At 34.9% G+C, this 22,602-nt stretch overlaps 1 protein-coding gene and 1 long non-coding RNA gene across 2 annotated transcripts; one reads left to right on the top strand and one right to left on the bottom strand.

The window, feature by feature from the left end:
• The first annotated feature begins 18,628 nt into the window (after positions 1–18,628).
• On the top strand, positions 18,629–21,024 carry LOC113361524. The gene is made up of 9 exons (XM_026604749.1): positions 18,629–19,085; positions 19,192–19,395; positions 19,475–19,570; positions 19,661–19,690; positions 19,782–19,859; positions 19,967–20,059; positions 20,236–20,301; positions 20,419–20,526; positions 20,679–21,024. Exons 2-9 carry the CDS (start codon positions 19,333–19,335, stop codon positions 20,808–20,810), a joined length of 666 nt encoding a protein of 221 aa, XP_026460534.1. The 5' UTR covers positions 18,629–19,085; positions 19,192–19,332; the 3' UTR covers positions 20,811–21,024.
• Positions 20,684–22,081, bottom strand: LOC113361525. Its single transcript, XR_003365164.1, has 3 exons — positions 21,937–22,081; positions 21,689–21,772; positions 20,684–20,818 (listed from the first exon to the last, which is right to left on the bottom strand). It is a non-coding gene; the product is annotated as an uncharacterized LOC113361525 (long non-coding RNA).
• Between the last annotated feature and the right edge of the window lie 521 nt (positions 22,082–22,602).

The raw sequence follows: 22,602 nt of genomic DNA, 5'->3' as shown, positions 1-22,602 counted from the left end.
CATAGCTCGGTCGACCTCGCATGCATTGTTATATCAAGCATGTTTGTCAATGTTAGTGATCAAAACTATAAGTCTTGATTTCTAGCCTATTAGCTAAGTCTCGGACTAGGATAGGAAAAGTGTAGTTGAGCTCAAGAACTTCATGGCGATTCAACGACAACGACGAAGATCTACACAAGGAACCGTGGAACTTCATCAACAAAAAGGTATGTGAAGACTTGAACTTATCTATCACTCAAAAGTCTATCTATTCTATCTCCTACTTCTTATGAGACAAAAGTCGTATGCTATATATACTAGATCATACACATTTGATATTTCGATCTGAGTATTCAATACTTATCTTTTTCTTGAAATCATGTGTTGGTAAAGCGTTTCGCTTTGATCAGGTTTATCTTCACCTAGTGACGAAAGTCATGAAAAGTTTCAATCACTTTTGAGAATTGCTCTGACGTGAATCGGTCTGTGAATAACGGCTACATAGCGTCCTCTGAGAATGTCTCAATGGTTGGAATGAGAGTTTAGATTACATAACCATGTATTCCTTTAACCGAAGTTTTCGAATTTGTTGATCAAGAGAAATCGGCAGGATTGTGGAATTGGCTTGCCAAGTCCGCGAACTCAGTTTGCAGATTCAAGTCCGCGAACTGATGGAAGTTTTCACACCGAAAAGTTTTGCTGGGATTTTCCAAAAATCGTTTGTGTGCTCAGTCCGCGAACCCAGTCCGCGAACTGGCGGAAGTTCTCGACCGAGAATTTCTGCTGAGTTTGGAAAACTCAACCGATTGAACTTAAGTCCGCGAACTTGCTTGTGAGCTTAAGTGGTTATGATCTAAAGATGTGCTCTGAACATGATACATTAAATTACTAAGGAATACTTTTGCAAACCGTGGCTATAATGTTCATGAGTCGATTCAATTGAATCGAATCATCTTTGTTTCAATTGTGTCTTGTGTAATCACATAAGATCTCATAGCAATTGAACAACTCTTAACTAGTTCATCTTGAAGTCATTTGAACTAGTTATGGTGAAGAAGAACCAGGTTAATATGAGATGCTCATATGGTTAACCTTTTGGTTACTATGTTGAACCAACATACACGTACACGTTTGAGCTTGTGTTTCACAAACCAAGTTCACGTCTACCAAGTGTGTATGACAAGCTTTGTTTTTCGATCTAATGGTTGAGAAATATTATATTGAATCTAAATCAGGTTTCATCTAACTATGAATAAGGTTTGCTTAATTCCTAAGGAAAAACCCTGATTTGAAAGGCTATATATAGGGGACTTATAGCTAGAGCAAAACTTAATCCCCACACGTCTGTGTGATACTAGTGCGCTCGCTAGAGTCGATCTCCATTAACCCTTGAGTTTCTCCTCTAAATTCTGGTTAACGACTTAAAGACTTCATTGGGATTGTGAAGCTAGACCGATACTACTTTTATCGTAGTTGTGTGATCTGATCTTGCATCTTCTATCGTACGAGTACAATCGAAACGATTGGCTTGAGATTCGATTATCTCCGATAGGCAAGATAAAGAATTCAAAAACATCTTCATCTCACTGTTTGTGATTCCTCGATAATCCGCTTGTGTAGTCAGGAAGGATTATTGAGAGGTGATTGATTAATCTAGGCTGTTCTTCGGGAATATAAGACCGGATTATCAATTGGTTCCTGTTACCTTGATTTTATATCTAAAGACGGAACAAAACCTAGGGTTTATCTGTGGGAGACAGATTTATCCTTTAATAGACTTTTCTGTGTGAGACAGATTTGTTTATTATCAAGCCTGCGATTTTGGGTCGTAGCAACTCTTAGTTGTGGGTAAGATCATCTAAGGGGATCAAGTACGTAACATCCTGCTGGGATCAGAGGCGTAGGAGTACAACTGTACCTTGTATCAGTGGGAGATTGATATGGGTTCAACTATAGTCCAGTCCGAAGTTAGTTTGCAGTAGGCTAGTGTCTGTAGCGGCTTAATACAGTGTGTATTCAATCTGGACTCTAGGTCCGGGGGTTTTTCTGCATTTGCGGTTTCCTCGTTAACAAAATTTCTGGTGTCTGTGTTATTTATTTTCCGCATTATATTTTTATATAATTGAAATAATACAGGTTGTGCGTTAATATCATCAATTGGGAATCCAACCTTTGGTTGTTGATTGATATTATTGATCCTTGGATATTGGTCTTTGGTACCATCCAAGTTATTCCTCGTGTTTGATTAAAAAGACTCGTTATTGTTCTTAGATTGAGTATTAATAAAAACAAGTGAGAGATATTAACTCTTTGAGATACTTTATTCTAGATTGAGTCTGGATGTCTAGTTGATTCTCTAGCAAAGTATTTCGGAGTTAGTCCATATAGATTGCCTAAACGAAATATTGGGTGGTGTTGTTAGACCCCCGCTTTTTCAATTGGTATCAGAGCAGGCAAACACGGTAAACCTAATGAGTTTGTGTTTGTTCATTCCTTATAAGTTCCCCTATGGGAAATTTCTTTGGAAAGCTTCCTCCTGGAATATGTAACGCACGTCAGAATTCCTTAAAGATTGTACAGAGATTATTATGGTTAAAACCTTTTGTTTCTCATGATAATCTTACTTCATCTAAAGGGGGAGATTTAGATGTTAAGAGTCAATTATAAGGAAAAATTAAAAGGAAGGAAAGATTGAGAAAACGCTCAATACGCTCAAGGATATGGAACCTCACTAAATTAACTCTTGATCTCTATGAGGAATACTATCGTAAAGGATCGATTAATAATGATCTGTAGCGTTCGAAGGCGTTTTTAAATTCTTAGAAAAACTTAAATATGTTAAGTCTAAGAATATTTCCGGAAAGGGTTTTGGTTGTGTTAATTCTGTTAATACTGTACAACCCAGAAATCGGAAGAATCCTTCTTTTAGCCAGAGTAAACGAAGGACAGAAAGCTTTAACTTCCCTGACTATCACCATTACTTTGATTATACTACAGGGACTGTTCACTCATATCAACCAGAAGATTCGCATGAGAATTTCTCTGCTCATTATGCCTCTTGGTAACAAGACTGGCTTTACCCATTTGTACATATCTTGAAGTGGGGCAAGAAATGGTTTGAGTTGTGTATAGTTGTGTTGTGTTTAGTTAGCTTTCTATTGCTTCTGTTATCTTTCACATGTATGTTGATTGCATACCTTAATGTGGAAAGGGCTAAGAAAATCCCATAAGTCTCTTGTGGGTCACGGTTCGTGTTCATCCCAAGCCGATGAATGAAGGGTATATATGCTTGAGGTCCACGAACCTTCTCCTTCATCTTCTTCCGTCCGCGTACGTGAGCTAGGGTTTGTTGTTTTCCATCATTAGAGCTTCATTGAAGAAATTAAGATGAAGGGTGTTTGAAGTTATCTATCCAAGTAAGTATTTTCCTATTGCTCCTTTCAACTTCTCATATCTATGGTGAATTCTAAGGGTATGAAAAGGAGTTCCAAAAAGTCAAATTCCTCTAGTTTGAATACTTCTTATAATCAAAACTCTCCTAGAATTAGGCATGTTAATGATGATTGTGAAATAGTGTTTGATAAAATTTCCAATAAGGGTTTTATTCTTGAAAAGAGGATTGATTTTTCTAGTGGGCATGAAGAGGATTTAATATGCTTTCAAAATTCAAGTTTGGAAATCTCTTTGATGTTCTAGGTCAAGGATTTGATTCTCTTACAAGGGTTTTCTATCCCAATATACATGATGTTGATCACATCAAAATGGAATTTAAATCCATGATTGGTAGGAAAAGGTTCCTTGTTGATAGAGACCTAATTTCAAGGCTTACTAATATTCCATTAAGAAACTTTCGGCTTCCTAGACCCGATGATGAACGTCCTTCATGTGATGATATTTCAATTGGGCTTTGTGGTAAGAAGGTCGTTTGGTGTCAAGGAAAGTTTCCCACTAATGATCTTAGTATTGCCTTAATGGCTTTTGGAAAACTTGGTATTCCCAATCTTTGTCCCTCCATAATTGAAAATTCTTGGTGGAGTCATGATTTTGCGGAATTGGTTTATTTCCTTAATTCGGGTATTTCTAGTCTCGATGTTTGTGGATTCATCATCTCTCAAATGATCTCGATGACTTCTCCCATCAAAATGTTGGGATACCCTTGCTTGATTAGTCGCATTTGTCAAGATCGTGGTTGTAATTTTATTGGAAATTCTATTGAGGTCCCCAAATTGGTTCGCCCGTGTACCTTTAGGCGTGTAAAGGAAAATTCTTGTAAGCGACAAAGAATTGCTTCTCTTGATTTTAGCGACCCTACTACAATAAGCCTTCTCCAAAAGATTCATGAAGGTGTACGAGAAGTTGATACTAGAGTAAAGTGTGTTCAAGAATAATTGTCCTTGGTTGCATCAAAGTTTCCCGAACTCAAGGAAGAGTTGAACACAATTCGATCCTCTTGGAATATCTCTGATGATGAAGAGGAAGAAGAAGATGAAGAAGATGAGTAATTTGTATTGCCTAGGAAGTCTTCTTTTTGGATTGGTTGGAAGAATAACTAGTGCTTTGAATAGCGATGATTGTGACTACACATAGCTATTTTGTTTCATCTTCTTATGTTTATTTTTTTAGGTTTTTTGGTTTAAAATTTCTAAAAATATTTGGAGGATGATTGTTATTTCATTATTCTTTTGGTTTGATATATTACAATATTTTTTATGGGATATGTATTGTTTGCGTCCGTGAACTTGAAGGTCCCATATTGCTGTCAAAAGTAAAGTCGTTCATGATCGATATTCGTTTATTGGTTTAAGGACGAATGGACTTTTGACATTTACAAAAGTTATGCATATGCAATCATGTATTTGATGGAAAATAGGACTAAATCTTTTGTGTGATAAGGATAAAGTCTATTATATTGTTATGCATATAATGATGGAAAATAAAATAGATCCTTGTATATTTATCCACGGTTATGATCTTCATTGATCTATCCTTTGTATACCGTGAAGGCTCCATTGTGTGTCTTATGTTGAGCACGGTACGACTAAGTCGATTATTCTTGTTGGCTTTGTTGGTTGTTCCGTAAGATGCTATATGTTGAGCATTAGGAACTAAATTAATCAACTAGTTTGGTTATTTAGTTTGTACTCCATAAGTTTCTTCTTTCTTATGTTGAGTACATGTACGGTTAAGGTTGTCATATTCTATGATGAACTTAGTCGGGGTTCTATAATTCTCTTATGTTGAGCCCAAAAATAATTAAATTGATTACTTCGGTGATTAGTTTGGTTATTCGTATTCCAATTAGATTAATTATAGGTTCTCTTGCAATTAATCTAGTTGAGTTTTCATATATTCCACAATTCATTGTGTTGAGTATATGAATGACTACACTATAATGTTTTATTGGTTAATGTAGTCTTGAATATTCCGTAAGGTTTTCCTTATGTTGAGTATTCTTATATTCCGTAAGGTTTTTCTTATGTTGAGTATTTGAACGGTTAAGTTAGTCACCTCCATATGATTAACTTAGTTGTAGCTTGTTGCTCCGTAGGTTTACATATGTTGAGCACAATCAATTAAATTGATCATTTTTGTGATTTGATTTAGTTACGTATTCCAATTGAATTAATCATGGGTTTACTTGTGATTAATTTGGTTGAGTTTTGGATATAGAAAATCATTCGCGTGGTTTTTTGTGTCCAATTAAAATCCTTCTTTTCTTTCAAAATTAAGGTCGCTCTTGTTGTTCTCTCGGGTATGACATCAAATGGGGGAGAGTTCTTTTGAACTTGTGCTTAATGGTAATATCTTGCGGGGTATGCGGCTGTGGAATTTTAAAGGGGTTATCTTGTATCTTTAAACTCCTTGATGAATGTTGTTAGCTTCGGCTATAAGATTGCATCTAAATTAAGATGATGTGTATTCCTTCTTTTGGTCTATGAAATGTCTCTTGTGGAAATTTCATTATGAACCCGTTCTTTTACCTTTGCCAATTTTATTGACAAAAAGGGGGAGAAATATTGTAGTTCACACTACTAATACATATGGTTTTCGGATCATTGTGTAAGGGGAAGTGGTTTCCATGATCGAGATAGAGTATTGACTAGGGGGAGTGATACATATCACCATAGTATTATTGTTAAAGTCGTGATACAATTGGACTTTGATGTTACATAATAGTACTATGACATTGTATAATAATGATCGAGAATCTCGATTTCTCTCATTGTTATTGCTACGGATCTTCAACAACGGTGATACTAAACTTACAACCTTTGGGATCATTGGAGTACTTGCAAGGACGAAGATTTCAAGGAACGTTGAAGATTAGACTATGGAATAGGAGCCACTAAAGTTTATCTTTTTTGTATTCCATATGTATTAATAGTTTTTTCACTAAAATTGACAAAGGGGGAGATTGTCAGAGCATAGCTCGGTTGACCTCGTATGTGTTGCTATATCAAGCATGTTTGTCAATGTTAGTGATCAAAACTATAAGTCTTGATTTCTAGCCTATTAGCTAGCCTCGGACTAGGATAGGAAAGGTGTAGTTGAGCTCAAGAAATTCATGGCGATTCAACGACAACGACGAAGATCTACACAAGGAACCGTGGAACTTCATCAACAAAAAGGTATGTGAAGACTTGAACTTATCTATCACCCAATAGTCTATCTATTCTATCTCCTACTTCTTATGAGACAAAAGTCGTATGCTATATAGACTAGATCATACACATTTGATATATTGATCCGAGTATTCAATGCTTATCTTTTTTCTCGAAATCATGTGTTGGTAAAGCGTTTCGCTTTGATCAGGTTTATCTTCACCTAGTGACGATAGTCATGAAAAGTTTCAATCACTTTTGAGAATTGCTCTGACGTGAATCGGTTTGTGAATAACGGCTACATAGCGTCCTCTGAGAATGTCTCAATGGTTGGAATGAGAGTTTAGATTGCATAACCATGTATTCCTTGAACCGAAGTTTTCGAATTTTGTTGATCAAGAGAAATCGGCAGGATTGTGGAATTGGCTTGCCAAGTTCGCGAACTCAGTTTGCAGATTCAAGTCCGCGAACTGACGGAAGTTTTCACACCGAAAATTTCTGCTAGGATTTTCCAAAACTCGTTTGTGTGCTAAGTCCGCGAACTGGCGTAAGTTCTCGACCGAGAATTTCTGCTGAGTTTGGAAAACTCAACTGATTGAACTTAAGTCCGCGAACTTGCTTGTGAGCTTAAGTGGTTATGATCTAAAGATGTGCTCTGAACATGATACATTAAATTACTAAGGAATGCTTTTGCAAACCGTGGCTATAATATTCATGAGCCGATTCAATCAAATCGAATCATATTTTTTCAATTGTGTCTTGTGTAATCACATAAGATCTCATAGCAATTGAACAACTCTTAACTAGTTCATCTTGAAGTCATTTGAACTAGTTATGGTAAAGAAGAACCAGGTTAATATGAGATGCTCATATGGTTAACCTTTTGGTTACTATGTTGAACCAACATACACATACACGTTTGAGCTTGTGTTTCACAAACCCAGTTCACGTCTACCAATTGTGTATGACAAGCTTTGTTTTTCGATCTAACAGTTGAGAAATATTAGCTTGAATCTAAATCAGGTTTCATCTAACGATGAATAAGGTTTGCTTAATTCCTAAGGGAAAACCCTGATTTGAAAGGCTATATATAAGGGACTTCTATCTAGAGCAAAAATTAATCCCCACACATATGTGTGATACTAGTGCGCTCGCTAGAGTCGATCTCCATTAACCCTTGAGTTTCTTCTCTAAATTCGGGTTAATGACTTAAAGACTTCATTGGGATTGTGAAGCCAGACCGATACTACTTTTATCGCAGTTGTGTGATCTGATCTTGTATCTTCTATCGTACGAGTACAATCGAAACGATTGGCTTGAGATTTGAATATCTCCGATAGGCAAGATAAAGAAGTCACAAACATCTTCGTCTCACTGTTTGTCATTCCTCGATAACCCGCTTGTGTAGTCAGGAAGGATTATTGAGAGGTGACTGATTAATCTAGGCTGTTCTTCGGGAATATAAGACCGAATTATCAATTGGTTCATGTTACCTTGATTTTATATCTGAAGACGGAACAAAACCTAGGGTTTTTCTGTGGGAGACAGATTTATCCTTTGATAGACTTTTCTGTGTGAGACATATTTGTTTATTATCAAGCCTGCGATTTTGGGTCGTAGCAACTCTTAGTTGTGGGTAATTTCAGCTAAGGGAATCAAGTACATAGCATCCTGTTGGGATCAGAGGCGTAGGAGTACAACTGTACCTTGTATCAGTGGGAGATTGATAGGGGTTCAACTATAGTCCAGCCTGAAGTTCGTTTGCAGTAGGCTAGTGTCTGTAGCGGCTTAATACAGTGTGTATTCAATCTGGACTAGGTCCCGGGGTTTTTATGCATTTGCGGTTTCCTCGTTAACAAAATTTCTGGTGTCTGTGTTATTTATTTTCCGCATTATATTTTTATAAAATTGAAATAATACAGGTTGTGCATTAAGATCATCAATTGGAAATCCAACCTTTGGTTTTTGATTGATATTGATTGATCCTTGGATATTGGTCTTTGGTACCATCCAAGTTATTCCTTGTTTTTGATTAAAAAGACTCGCTATTGTTCTTAGCTTGAGTATTAATCAAAACAAGTGAGAGATATTAACTCCTTGAGATACTTTATTCTAGGTTGAGTCTGATTGTCTAGTTGATTCTCTAGCAAAGTATTTCGGAGCTAGTCCATACAGATTTCCTAAACGAAATATTGGGGGGTGTTGTTAGACCCCCGCTTTTTCAGAAATTGATAGTACACTATGGACCACATTAGTTTGTAAGGAATATGTAGTGGATACTCATTTTGCGATTACTTGTCCATACCTACCAGGCGTAAATTTTCCTAAAAATTTGAAGAGATGTGGATGACTATATAAAAATTTCAAATTGTAACGCCACAAAAAAGAAAAAAAGATACTGACATTTGCAGGTTAAAAAATGACGATGTAAAATCAAATATACAAAACCTACGGGGCCCATTCATTCATTCATGTTCTCTATTTCTTGACACTAATTTGTAAAGACAGCACACAGAACATCACTGCACATATACTATTATGTTAATCATGGTCATCATATAGGAGAATTTGCTGAGATTAAGGTCAAATGTAGTATTTTGTATATAAAGTTACACAATTTTCATTTTCCTACTCCTAACACAATGTTAAAATTTTGGTGTTATTTTTGGTTGAAATCTACTATGAATTTGATGTATGGAAAATTGATGTTTGTTTGTGGTCTATAATGCTACTAATGACTAACTTCCCCCCCTGTGGAGGTACATCGTCAAGACATATTTAACAATCTAGCGAATAATCATGATTATTTAACCATAGGGGAGGTTGACGAGTCTTCTACTTGATATTGGGTGATGTTTTTGTTTTTGTTTGCAAGTTTCTTTTGAATTTCAGGTACGTCAAGGTGGGTTTTCATCGGCTGATCTTCCTTGTGTACTTAGAATTTGTCTATCTTTAGTTCTGGCTTTGTGCTATTCGTTTTTTTTTGGGGTTTGTACTCAACTTTATTTGTATCTGCTTGCACACGGCTTGTGTGCACCTTCATTTATTCTTTTTGGTCGATAAAAAAAATATGCTACCAATGACTACCTTGATCAAAACCTCAGTCAAATACGACTAACTGAACACCAGTCTGAATATGGCCATGAAATATTGAAATCATGTGAAGTATGATATGGTATATTGTAGGAGACCTTACTAATTCATACGTCCAGTTTAAATCATACCAAAATCAGAACAATAAACAAGACCAAAAAGGCTATATATCAACTCTTAATAATTCATGTTGCATGATTTTAACCTTTTTGGTTCTCTACTACCCGGGATAAAAAGATATTAAAAGCAAGAAAAAACCTTTGCTGCCTTGGTAAGAGAGATGGTACATGTGATAGTTTGATCGTGGTTTATTTTGTTTCTATTTGCATCTCCTCGTCTCTTGTTCGTGTTAATTTCAAGTGTGAATATCCCAGTTGTTGTACTGTTCCTCGAAGCGGCGCTGTTGTTGTGAATTTTATCCTCTGAGGTGATGTAGCATCTCGGGTTTCATTAAGGTTAATGGGTAGCGGATGGTTGTTGCGGGTAGTGTGTCGGGTCAAGCCTCTCTGGTTCTGTTGCATATTCTTTAGGTTTTTTTTTTTCTTGGTACTATTTTTTTTTGTCTTTTCAATGTAACCTGCTCTTCGAGCATTATAATAGAAACGAAATTTTTGTTCAAAATAAATTGTAAATAATGATTATTACACTTTGTTTTAACTTTTTTATGAATACATACTCAACAACAGAAATCATATGATTTAAGAAATTAATATTTCGGTATCCCATAGAACATAGATCACACTTTGAATCTTAAATAATTGAATCAACGTGTATGTAATATGTACGAAAGTATCAATGTATTAAATATATATTGTATTGTATAATTTTTTGTCTTCTTATAAGTGGTGTTATTATATTTCAATGGAACAGAACTCCTTGTTAACCACCACCACCACCCCACCCCGCCGAAAACCACTGTTTTAGGATATGAGGTATACTTTTAGGTTTTATTAGGTAAAGGACGATAAGGTAAGTTCACCAAGTTTGACCACCCATTGGTATTTTTCTCTTTTTCTGAAGCTTATATATATCTATTTCTTCTTGATGAAAAATTTTCTTTCACCGGAAATGAGGTTGTTTCATATTATGTGAATTGCACCGCTTTTTGAGATATGGGTGGGAAGGGTGGGGCCCACCACCCCACTGACACAGTGTAGGTTTCGGTTGCATTTTCTGCGACAAAATAATCTCCACTCCAAATTTTTTACAAAAATGATACATTGACCGAAAAATAAGCGCCGAGTGTGCACCGTTTGAGAGGGGTGTTGCATTACAATTTACGAATGTGTTGCACCATTTCCTAAAAATCTACTCCTACATATATACTCCTAAAAAAAGAAATATGGAAAAGAAAACCTCCTCTCAAAAGGTGAAAATATTTATCAACAATTGCAGTTTTGCTAGAAGGAATCTTTAGTTACAGAAACATTTATCATCAATAGGAAAACATTTATCAACAATATTGTTTTCTAGACACAATAACCTAGACAATAAACCCTACGCATGAACGACGGAAAAACGGAGAAGATGACAGGTTATTATGAAAAGAGGATCTTCTTAATACGTTCTTGTTTTGGAAATTACAATTCTCCTTGATATCCTAAAATTCTTGGAAATTAAAGTTTAATGCTCTCTAAAAAGTGTCAAGTTTTTAATTAAAAGGGAACATGTTAAAGTCTGCGAGCATCCAACTCAAAATCAATTGGGAATGAGTAGAGAGGCCCTACCATATTTTATTTTAAGTTCATTATGCGGAAAACTAGTGATGTGGGACTATTTTCCTTTCACACCCTCCTTCACGTGTAAGGCCAGTCATTCGACCTAACAAGTGGACCTGCACACGCATGGGCCATGGGTGTGCAGGCGACATTCGGTCACGGTCCACAATCCACACCACGTACAGGTCAATACGAGTGACCAGTCATTCGGTCACAGGTGCACATGTGTTTAGTCATTCGGCTACGGTGGCTACTAATTTGGTACGCCTACACCCCGCGTTCGGGCCTAGCTCTGATAGACTGATACAATAAAAACTCTATATATTAATAGCCTTGGGACTTCACAAAATTATTAATATATGGAGTTTATTAATATATGGAGGTATATTAATTTTTTTTGCTAATTCAAAGTATGTAAATTATAATGGATATGGATATCTTCCTTAATCATCCAAATGAACAACAAATCATATATGCTTTAACCGAAAAGAAATCATCGGTGGAATTAGACAAGAAGCGGAGGGAGATAATCCTGATGATGATAGTACGGAGATACCAAAAATTTCATGCCAAGAAGCTTTGAACATGTTCGACAAGTTGTAAATGTTTTAGTTTCAACAAGAAGGTGCACATAGTAATGAAGTCTTGCGCATCCGCGAATCAAAAGAAGCGATGACAATTCAACAAGTTACATCATTTTCTCAAAACAATCATAGATAAGTATTTTATTTCATCTTAAATTTTGATGCAAAAATATCTATAAGTTTCCAATAATGTCGATCGATTATATTAACTAGTATGTAACCCGTGCTACGCACCGAGTCTGGTGTGAACTGTTGATTTGGTGTGGCGGTGCTTTGCCCCACGCCCGTGGTTCATATACATTGGAAAAATTGTATGATAGATTATTTTTTTAATTAGTTGAAAAGTTTGATACCGGTTGATAATCAATATATTGTGGGATATTTGGTGCTACCTAAAGTGCCCGACGAATATATTTGTGGTTTAGCCTAAAAATTGTAACAATCTTTGTACGGTATATGGTGGAGCCTATATTTTTTTATAGGGCTTCACATTTGGTTTGCACATTTTCCTTATTCACTTTGGGCTTTATTATTTTACGTACTATTTACTTTAGTAGAGGCAAATTGCAGTCGATTCAACTGGGCTAGAACACACCAAATCGATTCCGATCAACCTCGTTGAGATATTTAGACTTGAGTTTCCCGACGTAAACATAATATGCAAATCATTAATTCTATCAATTGTTTCGTTTTCTCGAATTTTTTCCTAAATTTTACGGAAAGGTTTTCCTAATAGAGTAAAAGAATCTTTATCTATATTATAAGGGACAATGGTGTTTTTAACAATGGACGGTCATCCACAATATGGATACATAAAGGACGCTCTAGATTAAGCCACTGATATGCATGTAAACTCTCCTCTCCAGATTTACACATTGGACGGTGGTTTACAATTTAGACATATAAAGGACGGCTGAGATCACACCCCATACTTTTAACACTCCAACCATAACCTTGTTTTTCGTTCAAAGCCGGAAGAAGACCACGTTATTATTGGAATTCGATGTCAGAGCGTTTCAGTTTTGCTCCGCCATCAATGTAATCAATCTCATTTATAAAAGGTAACTATCCTCCAACTTTATTCCCTTTATTATATATTCATTTTCAATTTTTCTTCGTTTTAGAAGCTTGGAGACTCTTCATAATCCAATTTCTAGGGTTTCGTCATTCCATTTGGCGATACTGCGAATAGTATGGTTAGGTCTTCAATCCCTTTTCTCTATTTCTTTTTAGTTATTCTTCGAATTGTTTTACTTATCAGTTTTGATTTGATTAAAAATGACAAAAGTAAAACATAGGGTCAAAACGCGACCATATGTCATCGTACTTTTGGATTTTAATCTTAAAATTGAATTTGGTACTTGATATTCAGAATTTAGAGATGTGTGTATGTGAAAAGAAAGTTTGAATCTTAGGATTATCAATTTGCTTGAATCAAGTTTGATAAAAATGGAGAAATACATGAACCATACTACTCTCTGAGTCTGAGAGTGGACAGATGTATGAATCGAGAGATTGGGAGATTACAATGGTCTAAATGGACATTGCTTTGGTAACGCTTTACTTGATTTTCTCTCCGTCCTATATCTTTTTTCTGTCTACTTTTTCCATTTAGAGTAGAATTTCATGGTTTTACAAGTTAGCAAGCCTTCAATTTAGCCTTTTCGGTTTCAATTTATGTGATAAATATGGTTTCAATTGTAGTCATGTGAAATTTAGTGTCAAGCTGCTTATTTCTATATTGGTGTCAACTCAGTTTCGATTTTTATCCAACTTTGAAAATGCAGCTGATTGAATTTTGTATGTCAGAGTCATCTTTATATGCAGGTCTACAGATTGCACAATAAGTTGACCATGTGAATCTTGAGTTTTTCAGGTAAGAATTGAAAAAAAATATGTTTCAAGCATAGTTATATATTCCCCAATAATCGCATCTTCACTTATAGACCGTTCAGTTAATTTCTAATAATAAAAGAGATTTCCAATTCAGTAAAAAGTATTTCACATATAAGTTACATTTCACTACCAAGAATAAATATTCAAAGAAACTGAGTGGAGAGATTACAATGGTTTAAATGGACATTATACTCTTCACGTTTCTTTAACTTTTACAGTTCAGTTTTGGTTTTAACATTTACTGGGGTATGAATGCTCATCTTGGTTTAAAACGACATTCGATCTACTCATACTGCAGGATATGTAGACAATGTTATGTTGAGTTGTAAATAGAGTATCCCGAGATATGTTTATACTTGCATATAAATTTCTTTTTACATTATGTACAGACTACAATTCCTATTGACGATTGCCCATTCACTGTCAACAGATTTACAAAAGATCTGCGTACGGATATGTGGTACAATATTCATTCTCCCCGTTTATGTTTTTGCTGATAAAAAAGGTTGGTCATGATTATTACTCTTTTTGGAAGTGTAACATTTTACATTTTAACCAACTTGCATTCGCGGATTCTGTTTGGTCATAACTACTTTATTGAAGTTCTTCATTTGTGTCGTAATCTAGACTTCGTGGTTTCATTAAAAAAAATCGAGAAATGGGTTTTTGTTACTAAGTAACACTGAATTTTTGCATTCTACGTTATTCTGAGTACTACTACTAACTTGAACTTATAACATATCCCTGAATTGTAAAATATGAGTTTATAATTCCCCGCATAAAAGTATTTTTAGGTGTAATTCAAGTGGGATAGAAGCTTCTTTATATGCTTTTAATATTTAACTCATGTATCTATACTAATTTTGGATACTTCTGTTGTTCTTTATTTTCTTTTTACATCTAAGTAGCTATTGCACCAGTCCGACGTATGCAACTGTTGCTATAATATGAATGTAACAACATTTATTACCGAATATGGAGGTAATTTGAATGTAACAACGTCTATTACCAAATATGAAGGTATGAAGGTCAATGATAACATGGACAAAACCTTTGTATGAAGGCGACGTCAGCTAAAAATGACTGACGTACACAGCCAACATGAACAGAATCGTAGAGGCCAACCAAGTACATAAATGAATGTGGAGAATTGGTGGTCACTAACCATTGTACTGCCACTCCTTCATAGTTTTTATAATTGATTTTTTCTTTTTGAAAAAGCATTATAATTTTGGGTCATCGATGTTCTTTTTCTCTTTTAAATTTCTTATAAAAGAGATCTTAATGCAGAGTATAATCATTTTTCGTGGAACCGGATTTTTTTTTTTTGCTAGGTGAAATCGGAGACTTTACACATAATTGTTAGCTTCTCTCTCTTTTTGTTCTGATTGCAAAGATTTTCTGTGTTGTGGCTAAATGGAGGAGACTGTGATTGTAAATTACATTTTGGTATTATGTTTATTTGTCTATTTACTGTCGTTACAATTATACATTTTTGTTGAGTTCTTCTAATTTAGTTCTAAGATTTAGAAAATCGATTTGATGGTCAATCTGGAGATGGTGGTGTTGCTTATGAAACTTCTTCAAAAAGCACTTCAGACTTCCATTATTCTATTTGCTTAAATTTTTTTACTGAGAGAAATCCCGCAGTTAGATTTTCGAAGAAGAAATTGTAGCAAAATGTGGGTAGAGATATTTAGTTGATCAAGTTGTTGTGCATTGAAAATCAACAGTTGGTCCATGGTACCAACCAAGGTCCAAGACTCTTGGACCAAGAGTACGGGCCCAAAAAAAAGTTACTCAAATAAACACTACACACACTTAATCAGGTTATTTCGATTGGTATGGATAGCTCTCATTGGTACTTTTGTAGCTCAGCTCAAGAGAAATTAACTATGGTAAATCGTAAATGACTGGGAAATCATTCAGTTTATAAACCTAACAGAATTTAGACGATTAATGCCTCCAAGTAAATGTTACTGCTAACACAATCAACAATTCGAATAGATATGTCTTCAAATAAGTTGAGAAAATGACAATCGTGATACAGAGAACAAACCACAGCCCGTGCCGTGACGGCACGGGTTATCACCTAGTACACAAATATAAAACAGTCTTTATAATCTAAAGATTTATCTTAATTCCTTATCCTACATCATTCCTCATCTCTCCCATCTTATGAACTTTCCCTTAAATGTAAAATCTTAATATTTTGTATTTCCATGAAATTTTTATTTTTCTTCTTAAACTCATGAACTACTAAACATTTTTCATTCGAATTTTGTCATAAAAAATCTATATTATAGGTACCTCTTTCTCTTTGTTATTCATGTATTGTATTATTTCATCAGTCTTCCTCTTTTTCTGTAAATCTTAAATTCTAATACTTTCTTCACTCATTAAATTCATGAACTGTTAAACAGGTTTTCATTCGAATTTTCATCAAAAATCTATAACATGTACAATTTGCTCACTATGATTCATGAATTGTATTATTTCAGTAATCTAATACCTTCTTAACTCATAAAATATAAATTTAAATCTAAATCAGAATCATTTTATTTTATTCACTCATAATATCTAAATCCAAATCAAAAACATGCAGGGGCCATCACCCATTACAACGGTAGAGTTTTGATTATATTAGGTAAGCATTAATTTTAGAGTAAACCCACTGGAACGTCCTCTTATAACTTGATCTGATTGTACAGATATCCATGTACATCTGTGCATGTTTCTTCAATGCTTGGATGTGCATGTTTTTTCAATGCTTGGATGTGCATGTTCTTTCAATGATATTAACTCCAAGAAATTGTTTGGTTTCACATGTAGTCTGGCATCACCTGATTCTGATTGCTTTTAGTACTGATATCTAAGGTTCATACACTGAATTAGCTACTGTTCCTTTCGTACATGAGTATCTTATTGAATTATACATAAGAACTGTGATATCATATGTAATATAAGATGGGTACTAGTTCTGAAGTAAGAATATCATAATAGCACTGTTCTAATATGTAACCCGTGCTGTGTACCGGGACCGGTGGATTTTTTTTCGATTGGAGTGGCGGGGCGAAGGCAACGCATCTGAATATCTATAAAAAAAATCTTGATTAGCATGATTACTTTTCAATGAGTAGAAAATTTTGATACCCTTTGATAATCCAGTGGAAGGATTTTCTACCAGTTTTGTATATTTTTGTTGGCTAAAAATTATTTTTTTTTTATTTTCAATTAATTGGAACAATTGTTCAGCAAAAATAAAAATTTATATTTAACTTTTAATTATATGGAATGAACGTGGAAGATCTGAGCGAACCAAAAATCCTTATAAAATTTCTGATTACATAAAATGGGGAAACATATTAACATCTTTCCCCACTTTCTTCTTCACTTTGATTGAAAAATTACGTATCAAAAGTCAAAATACATATAAATAGAGAAGCTCCAATAGATCACATAAAAAAAAAACATTTTTAACCCAAATCTCTAGCATGTTAATATCATTATCTTTAAGATTTAAGAACGTTCGTTGATTGAAATGGGACAAACCAAATCCATCTATTACTAGATTTGTGCCCGTGCTACGCACCGGGCATATTTTTTATTTTAATTTGGCATGCGGGGCTTCTCTCTGCCCCGTGACAGTGCATTGATTTAGTGTGCGCGGGGTTTCTCCCCGCCCCGTGGCGAAACATTTTTCATTTGGTGCGCCCGGGGCTTCGCTACGCCTCGTGGCAATGCATTTTTTGTTAAGTGAGTCGCGGGGCTTCGCCCCGCCCTGTGGCGATGCATTTTTGATTTGGTGTGCGCGGTGCTTCGCCACGCCCCATGGCAATGCATTTTTTATTTGGTGAGTCGCGGGGTGTCGCCCCGCCCCGTGGCGATGTTATTTAGTGTGGCAGGGCAAATACATTAAAAAGCTAGAAAAAGTGCAGATTTATTTTTTATTTATTTTTTATTTTCGTAGAAAATATGTTGATTTTTTTTTCTCCTTCATATATTAATTTGGAAAAAAGAGTCACAATGTAGTAGTTACTCGAATTCCAAATTGAATTTGGACTTGCATAAGAATCCAAACACGGTAAATTAGGTTTTCCTTTTAAAGTTGTAATTTTTAAACTAATCCTACGTTGTCAAGTGTCCTCACCTAAATATTGTAACATCATGAATTCCAAATTGAATTTGGTTTACTTTATTAAATCTTTTTCCTATTCTTTTTAAACCAATCATATGTTGTCAAGTGTCCTCACCAAAACACTCGTTTCACAAAACTTAAAAAAGGCCTATTTCGACCAATAGGAAGGAAGGGCTTCCTTATCGTTTAATGTGGTAGCTTTATTTGTCTAGACCTTTAAGTCTTTAGATGTAATCTTTATTGCAGGTTTAAGTCTTTAGATGTAATCTTTATTGCAGGTGGGATGATTATGAGAATAAAAAAGTTCTCCACGGAAAACTATAACACTAAAATAATCCCGATTGAGCTTCACTAGTGCATCAAACAGTTAAAACAACGTTTAATCAGATGTTTATTTCATATTTTTGAAAATAAACGTATCTGCAATCAAAGGAATAATTTCACTTGGCAATTATTAGTTATAGCATGCGTTTCATTCTTTTTTATCATAATGTACCGAATAGGAATTATTGTTTAGTCCAGTTTTTCATGATAATTAATGACTAGTCCACCCGTGAAAAACATTTACTCCTTAGTCCAAAAAAACTAGACGATCATGAGATCTATCTGTATGTACGTTTTATTGTTAGGGTTTAACCCTGTTGTTGATAATCATGTTGATATCTGTTAGGGTTTTTGACGGTATCACGATTCTTAGTTAGGGTTCATGATTTTAGAATCAGTATACTGATTTTTGTCATTGAAAATAATTCTTGATGTACATATTGATTCATTGGTATTTGTTTTGGCTAAGTTCATCATTTAGGGTTTTGGATGGTCATTGATAGTTTCACCAGATCCATCTTTCTACAGTATTGATGTTTTTATATTATTTTTGTCATTGATTTGTTGAAATTGTTGATATTAAGTATCACAAGATCTTTGTATATCTGGCTCTTTTTTTTTTCCTTCCATATATGCTGTTATTTTCAGTACCTAATGGTTTGATTTGTTGATTTGCTTTTAATTGAAATTTGGTGAAATCCGTGATGCTCAAGCACTTGTTGCTGATGGAGCATTATGCAGCCAGTTAACAGTGAGATATAGAATGAATTTCAAAATTTAAACTATTGTTTGAATTTCAAAATGCAAACTAAATTCCCTTATGCAAACTAAATTCCCTTTGTGTACGTTGTTAACAGGATATCCATGTGGGTCCATTTCAAGTTGTTATAGAACAGAATGAGAATGGGGTCAGGGATCTTGAAGATTGGACTCCTGCAGAAACTGCAGCTCTGAGAGCTGGAGTTGGTCACTATGGAGCTAACAATCGCAATCGGTGGATGTATATATTGCTCAGCCCTGCTTACAACTTTCAGGATGGCCGTCTAGCTCATCAGCTACGAGTAATAACTTTGACCGGAATTTCTCTTGTGTATGTGAATAACCTTGATTGGCGTATTGATTAGCGTGTGTTTTTTGTAGGAAATGAGGGATAAGCTTTCAGATTATGATGCAGCGGTGGCTGCTTCCCAGTACCTACAACTTATGCAAGCTGCTACACTTGCAATTCAACAAGAGGTATCTCCCTTTTTCTTTTTCTGTTTTATCTTAATTGTGTGGGTGAAAAGCTGTCTGATAGACTACGTTTTTGTGCTCGTGTTGTAACAGGTTGCTGAAGACCTTGCTGCTCAGCAGCAGGTATATGTTTTTCTCTTTTATCTCGTATCTTAATTTTGGTGATGAGAAGCTTTTTGATAGTTGACTATGTTTCTTTTCTCTCACTGTCTAGGTCGGAGATCAAAATATTCAGGTAGCTATTCAGGTAGCTGCTGAGGTTGCTTTAGAAGGAAATAATCTTCACCAGCAGGTATTTACCTTTTATTCTTTTATCTCCTATCTTAAATTCTTTTGTCTCCTATCTTAAATTTGTTGGTGATAACTTTTTGATAGAAGACTATGTTTTTGTTACAACAGGCATTTGAGGTAGCTGGTGAAGTAGCTGGTGACCTACCTGTTGTTGGAGGCATTGTTGAAGTAGCTGGTGACCTACCAGCTGTTCATGAACAAGTAAGATACTTAAATACTTAAAACTAGCATATATGCCTCGTATGATTGTAAAGGTTTATATGAACTATTAACAAGTATATACCTTAAATGATTATACACTTAAAACCCGCTTTCTATGTTTTGGTGCTGAGAAGCTTTTTGATAGTTGACTATGTTTCTTCTCTATCACTGTCTAGGCGGGAGATCAAAATGTTCAGGTAGCTGCTGATGTTTCCTTACAAGGAAATAATCTTCACCAGCAGGTATATACCTTTTATTCTTTTATTTCCTATCTTAAATTCTTTTGTCTCCTATCTTAAATTTGTTGATGATAACTTTTTGATAGAAGACTATGTTTTTGTTATCTCCTGTTACAACAGGCATTTGAGGTAGCTGGTGAAGTAGTTGGTAACCTACCTGGAGGCATTGTTGAAGGAGCTGCTGAACCAGACAACCATGCCGAAGAGGACTTGGCTGTTCATGAACAAGTAAGACACTTAAATACTTAAAACTAGCTTATATGCCTCGTATGATTGGAAAGGTTTATATGAACTATTAACAAGTATATGCCTTAAATGATTATACACTTAAAACCCGCTTTCATTTGTATATGAAACTGATTTCTATTATTCTATAACAGTTGTGTGTTGAGCCAAGGGTGGAAGTGGAGGAGAGTGCTTCTCCATCAGATGGCCCTCCTCACAAAAGGAGACATGCTCCCTCTCGTGTCGATCTTGCGCAACCCCCCGATGTTCAGCCCTTTGAGGAATGAGTTGTCGCCTGTTAATTGTGAATGGTTACATTTAGTTGTCTCTGTTTATATCATAGTAGCTTCTGAGTTTACAGAGGATTTTAAACGATGATAGTAATACTGTGAAGTAATTTCTTGACCATTTTGAAATGCACATGTAATGGTGACATTTTATCTCTCGACCTTATATAAATTATTAAGACTCATTGAGGATGGGATGGGCATTCCTCCATTATTCTTTGTGTTCTTTACTTGTTCCTTTAAGTTGCTATCTGTCTCAACTGTTTGGATTGAAAGTAGTACCTCCCTTGTGTAGTCTTCCTAATTTTGTTTGTACTAATAGTTATAATTCTTAATTTTGTCAGTAATCTATTTCTAGAAGCCTTTATATTCTAGGTTTTTCATCAACTATTGTCTAATATGCTTACTCATTCACATGTTGCTTTTTGCCTGTGCAATTTTCTCCATGACAGCTTCATATATACAACTCTGTTGAAGTAACAACTTTATATATACAACTCTTTGCTGCAAACCAAGAAAACCCCAAAACCATGTAAGAAATTTTGAACTTAAAGGAGCCAACTTTTATTCTTTTAAAAATCTAAAGATTATTTTATGCCCTTCAATTTTTCGCAGGGGAACACCAATGATTATTTTTCGCAACAAACAGTAAAATGCAAAAATCTAAAGATTATTTTATGCCCTTCAATTTTCTTAATCACGTGCAATGCAAAATCCATTTGTTGCACATGTAGACGACAGAAAAAAACCATGTCATTGAACGTTTATTCCAGGATTGAAAATTTACAATGAGCTCATGCTCACTATGAAAACAGAATAAATACTAAGCCACCTAGCAAGGAGAAAATCAGTCATAGACATAAAATACCATTTATTACCTGATTCATGTTCAGAAGTTCCTTTACACCCTCTAGATCCATTCTCTTCCTGTGTCATCTTCGACGAAGAAGTTCAAAAACAACCTACAACCAGTATGACAATTCTAAGTTCCAAAATCCGACAGTTAATATGATTACAAAAACCAGCAATACCACAATCACGAAAAGAAACATATACGTGTTTCTAAGTTCCAAAATCCAACAGTGAATATGATTACAAAAACAATTGGTAATTTAGATATACAAACCTTGTTTACAGTTCCCCATTGTTTTCTGATTTTTCCTACACAACCACTAAAGTGGGAAATTTGATATAGCTTGCCTTGGTATTGTCTGTGCGCCTGTAACTGAATGTGCTAACAAAGCATCTCCTAGCCTGTACAGTTTATATATAAATCCGTGTAGGGCCGTGTATTGGTTTCCAAAAAATTCCTTTGATTTTTTCTCTAAATTTGGCATAGTTTGCCGGAAAATCTACCGCTATATTTGGAGTAATATATAGGCATGAACAAATTTTTTTCTGGCAGTTTTTAGATTTGTTAACAAAAATATATCTAGTACGTGTTTGATATATTTCCTTAATCACAACGGAAATTCTCGGATTTTTCTAAAAAGAGAATTATTTCCACTTTACCCTAAAGATCTTCTAAGATTTCTTTTTCATTAATTGCTCATGAAAGAATCTCGTAAAAAATTATTTTTGTTAGTTTTCTATTTACATGGAAATTCTCAGATTTTTTTCCAAAAAAAATAAATCGTCTCGGCTTTCCCTAAAGATATTTGTAGATTTTGCGGCTTCAAAGGTCCAGATTTTGTGACATTCATGTAAACGTGGTGTAAAAAATTCCCATACTATCGACCAATATGGAGCATCAGATCCAAACAATTCAATCAAAAATTAACGGCCACGAAAT

This window comes from Papaver somniferum, chromosome 3 (assembly GCF_003573695.1).
Source record: "Papaver somniferum cultivar HN1 chromosome 3, ASM357369v1, whole genome shotgun sequence".
NCBI classification, from domain to species: Eukaryota; Viridiplantae; Streptophyta; class Magnoliopsida; order Ranunculales; family Papaveraceae; genus Papaver; species Papaver somniferum.
The sequence above is the reverse complement of the archived record's forward strand: the minus strand, read 5'-3'. Positions and strand labels throughout refer to the sequence as shown.